The sequence below is a fragment of the Trypanosoma rangeli genome (genome assembly GCF_003719475.1).
Source record: "Trypanosoma rangeli strain AM80 chromosome Unknown Tra_15.4_contig_00034, whole genome shotgun sequence".
Taxonomy (NCBI): domain Eukaryota; phylum Euglenozoa; class Kinetoplastea; order Trypanosomatida; family Trypanosomatidae; genus Trypanosoma; species Trypanosoma rangeli.
The window spans coordinates 78,434-84,433 of record NW_021705779.1 but is presented as its reverse complement, the minus strand read 5'-3'; the positions used below and the strand labels follow the sequence as shown (position 1 = coordinate 84,433).

At 62.5% G+C, this 6,000-nt stretch overlaps 2 protein-coding genes across 2 annotated transcripts, besides 3 other annotated features; both read left to right on the top strand.

The window, feature by feature from the left end:
* Positions 1-160: 160 nt before the first annotated feature.
* Positions 161-179: a microsatellite.
* Positions 180-189: 10 nt separating this feature from the next.
* Positions 190-2,511, top strand: TraAM80_01681 (uncharacterized protein; the record flags this gene model as incomplete). Its single annotated transcript, XM_029378714.1, has 1 exon — positions 190-2,511. The coding sequence occupies one exon, from the start codon at positions 190-192 to the stop codon at positions 2,509-2,511; it is 2,322 nt and encodes a 773-aa protein (XP_029241444.1).
* A 284-nt stretch (positions 2,512-2,795) lies between these two features.
* Positions 2,796-2,843: a microsatellite.
* A 27-nt stretch (positions 2,844-2,870) lies between these two features.
* TraAM80_01680 (uncharacterized protein) lies at positions 2,871-5,783 on the top strand (the record flags this gene model as incomplete). Its single annotated transcript, XM_029378713.1, has 1 exon — positions 2,871-5,783. One exon carries the CDS (start codon positions 2,871-2,873, stop codon positions 5,781-5,783), a length of 2,913 nt encoding a protein of 970 aa, XP_029241443.1.
* Positions 5,784-5,977: 194 nt separating this feature from the next.
* Positions 5,978-6,000: part of a sequence feature (GA-rich) that runs on past the window's edge.

The window sequence follows — 6,000 nt, the reverse complement described above, 5'->3', positions numbered from 1 at the left end:
CGAGGAGGAGGAGACGGCGGTGGTGGGAAGCGGCGGTGGAAGGTGTCTTTATATATATATACACGCACACTTTTAAGGGGAACACCATTACCATCATTACGATTACCCGTTTCTCCTGCCCTGCTGCTGCAACCAGCTCTTCTTTACCCCCACGCAAGTGCACACACACACACACACACGTAACCCCCGATGAGCTCGTACTGTGAGGTGTGCCGCGGCCTCTTTGACATTCCCCACCACCACAGAGGCGATGACGATGACGGAGATGCCCCTGTACGAGTTCCTGGCGCCGCCTCTCCCCTGGAGACGGCTGCTCCGCCGTCCACTGCGATGCCGGGGTGTGGCCGCCGCGATGGCCTGTCGGGCGGCGTCCCGTGTCCTCGTTGTGGCAGTTCACAGCCACCGCGTCTGGGATCGACTTATCGTCGAGCATCGTCATCGTTGCGCACCTCGCCGGCTGTTGGGCGGGAACGAAGCGGCTCGCGGCGGAGAACTCCGTCAACGCCGTCGGCAAGAGGCGTGGCACGGGACACCGCCTCCTCGCTGCTCCGCATGAGTCCCTCTGTCCGCGCCAGCGCGTTGGTCCGCACCCCGAGCCCTGGCCGTTTTTTGCGGCCTCGCGGTGTGAGGGCATCTACGACTCCTCGACATCCGCGAAGCGGGCGGCGGTCCTCCAGTGCAGGCCACGTGGCTAAAGAACGCATGACACGCCGCTGGAACCACCTGCAGGAGACACTAGAGCGCATCCGTGAGGCGGTGCGGAAGGACGCTGCTGCTGTGGAGCGCCACGGCGACGGGGGATGGTTGGCGGGGTTGGGGCATTTGGACAACAACTGCAGCAACAGCATTAATACCGACGAAGTCGGCGTGGACGACGCCTCATTGCAACCCGCTCTCTGCGGCTCCACAGGCCACCAGGACGCTGAAGTGCAGGACATGGAGCACTGTCGCAGCTTCCCGTGCAGTAGTGGACTGAGTTTTGCCACGTCGCAGCGTTCTCTCCCTGCGGCCGACGCTCAACGTGAGGTCACCGAGACGCACGCTCACGCCGAGCAGGACAGCGCGTTCTTGCAGCCATCCTCGCCGTCATACGAGAGGTGTTCCTCCATGCGACAGGGCCCGCCGCCGCCTCTGTCGAGTACCGTTTTTTCTCAGCCCCCGACATCGGCTGTTGTGGCGCACGCGGCGGGCCCCGACATCATCCCTCCGTTGCGGAGTACAGCGGCACTTTCGGCGGAGATGCGAACCTCTGAGACGCCGACGCCGACGTCGCCAGAGGGAGGGTGGCTTTACTCCTCCTCACTTGTGGGCCGCGGGACAAGGACGGGCGATAGCGACGCCGCGGTGAGCCATCTTGAGGCGCTTCGGGGGGGATTTGTGGAGCTCTGCAGCGCCGTGCGGGAGGATCTGCACGCCCTGCACACGCGCGTAAATGGACTACAGCGCCAGCAGGCAGAAATACAACAACAGCAGCAGCAGCAACAACATCAACAACCGTCCATGTCGGTGTGTCCGCCTGCTTGGCAGCTGGCGGGGAGTTCCCACGAGACGGCGGAGGCTACCGCGCGAGAGCCGCAGTTCCCCATACCGTACGAAAAGCTCTTGGCTGAGCTGCAACAGTACACCGTTTTGACCGTTCATAAGGTCCTTCAGCAGCAGCAACAACAGCGACAAGAACAAAAAGAACCTTATTTTAATCCTTACGGATATGCTCAAGCGCCGCCAGAGGCGATGCCCTTCTCTTCATCTCATTCACAGCCAACGACGCAGCCGCTGCCGCAGTGGAGTTCGGTGGCTGTGGGTGATATGTATGGTTTGTTGCCAGAGGCGTTTGACGCCCACGTGCGTTCCGCTGTTCGCTTCATCCTGCAGGAGGACAGCTTCCGGCGCGATACGGAGGATGTTCTCGCACAGCAGAGGGCCCAACGACGCGACCTCAAGGCGTCGCGGCGAGAGTGCAAGCGTCACTGCGCCGCATTGGAGGAGCAGCTTGCCGCGATTGCAGAGACCGTGGACTCAACACGGTTGGATGTGGAGGAGCTGAGGCTGCAGACTCTACCGCCGCCACCACCTCCTCCAGCAGCGACGGCGTCTGCACCGTTGCCGCAGCCTCCCTTAGTGCCACTCACGAGTGGGGCGGAACCTTACGCTGCTGTCCGCGCGGCGACTACCACCAACGCGGTGCCGGCGGTGTGGGAGGATCGGTTAGTGCAGCGCGTTGAGCGACTTATCGCAGACTCTGAGGAGCGTTGCTTGCAGCGTGTTCGCGGGGAAGTCATGCGGCCCGTGCTGGGGCATGTGCGGCGGTTGATGTCGGCTCATCAATCTATGATTGAGACCATCGTGGAGAGTCGCTGTGCGCAGTTTGAGGCCTACGTTGACCGTAGTCGTCATGGGTGGGAGGTACAGCTGGCGGGGCTGCGCTCGCGCGTCGGCTCACTTCGTGGCGACATGCATCGCGCTTTGAGGGACCTCTGTGAGAGCCTCAACGTGGCTTGCCCCGGCCTTTGAGAGGGCGTGTCTGTGTCGGCCCGCCCGTCTCAACTGACGCGTTGTATACATTTAGCTCTCCGTCCCTCGTGTTGTACGGGCGACGCTGCGAGGCGGTATTTGTGTGCCCGCTGCATGATGGACCGCTGACACTGTCCCGCTTTTATTCCCTTTGTTTTTGTTTTTGTTCTGCTTGTTTTCTTGCCCACTGCTCTGCTTGCGCTGCTGCGTCCGGTGACAGAAGACTTGTAGTGAGGTGGGGGTGGGGGGACGGCACGGCGTGCAAGGCGTTGCAGTTTTGGTAGCACACATTTATCTATCCATACATACATACATACATTGGTACATACGTATTAATCGACGGAGGGTCCATAGAAGCCATGCAACGCAAAGCAACCCTGGAGGAGGAGGACGCGGAGGTGATGTGGCTTGCCGCACAGCGCGAGGCGTATCATGACAACAACGAGGACGATGACGAGGACGAGGAGTTACTGCGTGGTGTGCCGTGCGCAAATGACGACGTTCCTGCAGCTGGAGGTGCCGTCGTACAGCGGCAACAACACCAGCTGCGGCCCATGGTGGTGGCTGAGGGCGCCGCGTGCGCCACGGACGATGCATCTGTGGGCCCTGCGCTGCAGGTGACAGCAACGACGACGACGGAGGCGTTTCGTGGCATCTGCGAGTACCCGCCGCTGTCGCTAGTGAGCTTTATGATACGCGGCGACAACGGCGTCGTACGTTGGTTAACTGCCTCCGGTCTGAAGGCGGAGAGGCCCTCGCGGAAGCGTGGGAGGGAGCTGGAGGAATCGGAAGAGGCGGCGGGGGAGGAGGAAGAGCAGGCGAGTGCCGTACGGGATTGGCACAGACGACACGGGGGCGGCGGCCTGGGGTACGTGGACATCCCAGCCCTCTTGCAGCACCTCTACGACGCGGTGGCGACGGCGGCGAGGCATGTGGACGAAGACAGCGTGACGCCACCACCGACACTGCCGGCACAACCGCAGCAACAGGCGCCTGAGGAGGCGCTTTGGGTCATCAAGTACAGCCCCAAGCGCTTTCGCGAGCTTCTCAGCGACGACAACATCAACCTCAAGCTGCTGCAGTGGTTAAAGAGCTGGGACGCGTACATCTTCCAAGACGCCGCTGCCGCTGCGAAAGGGGACGCTCCTCCAGCGAGGCCGGAGGAGCGTCTGGCCGTGTTGGTAGGCCCACCGGGTGTTGGGAAGACGACGCTGGCGCACGTCCTCGCAGCACACTGCGGGTACGAAGCCATCGAGATTAACGCGAGTGTCGACCGCACCGCATCGAAGATGGAGAGCGCCATACAGCTCGCGGTGGCACCAGCGCGTGTGAGACGACGCGCGCCACCGTCCTCACCGTCACCATCTTCCTCATCCGCGGCGTCCTCAACCGTGGACTCTGCGACGAGAGCAGAAGGGGTGGGCGTGTCGCTTGTGGACCTGCTGCTTCGCCCCAAGTGTCTTATTATTGACGAGATGGATGGGATTGCCACGAATGTGGCAACCTTTCTTCTGAAGCAGGACATCCATTGCCCGGTGTTTTGTCTCTGCAATGACTTTTATGTGCCTTCGCTACAGCCCCTGCGGCGGCAGTGCCAGCACGTGTACTACCTTCCACCCATTCGTCCGCAGCGGCTGCTGTCCCGGCTGAGCGAGATTGCGGCACGCGAGGGGTTGCCGGTGAGTCAGCCGGCTCTCGTTGAGTTGGTGCAGTCAAGCAACGGTGACGTTCGTTGCTGCCTGAATACGCTGCAGTTTTTGTACCGTCACGCGTCGCGGGCGGGCGGAAAAGCGGAGGCGCTGCAGATGATGCGTGATATGCAGGGGAAGGACTCCAAGCTTGGGTTGTGGGACATGTGGAGGCTCATGTTTGAGCGGCAGGAGCGTAACAGCTACGTCCACCTTCTCCACAAGGAGTTCGCCATTGACTACGGGGCGACGTTGATGGCGGGAATTCATCATGGCACTGCAGCGGCGCATACGATGGAAATGAGTGGGGGCACGTTGCGCCTGGCGGAGGCGGAGCATGTGGCGCAGGGGTTTCGCGTGGATCCCGGGCACGTGTATGTGTCTCGTGTGGTCCAGCAGTGCCCGGACACCCACACGCTGCTGGACGGTCTGCAGGAGTTCTACCTGCAGCGTTTCTATGCTGACTATTCGTTTAGCAGGACCCGAAGCATGGCGGATGCCTTTTGCTTTCAGGACAAACTCACCACGTGCGCCTACCGCGACGCCTCCGCGACCACCCTAATCCCGTTTGTGGAGCAGTATGCCTGCACGACGGCCGCGACGTGTTTCAGTTGCTGTAGCTCCTCACGCCGCAGTGGCGCTGGTTTGGGGTTTCCGCGTGAGTCGGCGGGGCTGAGCCGGCGCCTGGCAGAGTCGGCCAACATTGTCCGCACCTTCCGTGACGGCTGTCACGGCGAGACGGCGGCCCACATGTCCTCCGTCAACGTCGTCGCGCAGGAAACCGCTCCGCTGCTGCTGCACTCTTTGCTGGATGCGTCGCTGCGTGTGTCCGCCCACTCCATCGCGTCTGTGTCCGCGCTGAGCCCGCGCGACCAGCAGCTGCTGCTTGCTGCCGTTGCCCGCCACGCGGAGTACGGCCTCAGCTACGCCCGTGCCGCAAAGGCTGGAAACGGTGGCGGCGACGCCGATGACACGGTGGAGGAGCACTGGGAGCTGACGCCGCCGATTCACCGCCTCGCGGGTCTGGATCCTAGGGCCGCGAGCGTACCACCCTCCACGCGGCAGGCCACCCTGGCAACCCCGTCGCGAATGGATGCCTCAGCCTCGCCGAGGCCGGCCACCGCGGTTGTGGTACTGCGGCAGCCGGAGGAGCTGCGGCAGCTGATGGTGGGGGAGATACGACGCTTCGTCATCCAGCGCAGTGCGCACCGGCCGTCGCGGGGCACCACCCACGCGAGCCACTCTCCCACGGCAGTGGGGGAGGGGGTGAAGGGGACGGATAAGAAGCTACACGGCGTGCGGGCAGTGGAGGTGGAACGCACGACCACCGCTGCCGCCGCAGCGCCTCAGGCGCCCCTCACAGCCGCTGCACCTTCAACGGCTCCTGCCGCAAGGCCCAGGCCAAGCGGCAAGCGGGACTTCTTTGGCCGCCTTATTCCTGAGGACACGGCGAAGACGTCGTCGTCCGCAACGTACAGGAAGCCCGCGGGGGTGGTGACGGCGGCCAAGCTGACCGTGCAGTACATATACCACGACGGCTCCACCAACGCCGTCCGCATTCCTGCAGCCTTCTCAGACTTTTAGCGCCAATGCGAAAGTGGGGCCTCGTCACTTCGTTCTCCCCGCTTTGCTTCGGCTATGCTGACACATTGCGGCAGTTCCACCTCATTATTTACACTCTTCATCGGCTAAACCACACGTTTTTTCTGCTCATTTATCCTTCCTGCTGTTGCGGCTGTGGCAGCAGCAGCACTGCCGTCACTGGAGGTTAACTCATCTCTTCTTCTTCCGCTTCTTTTTC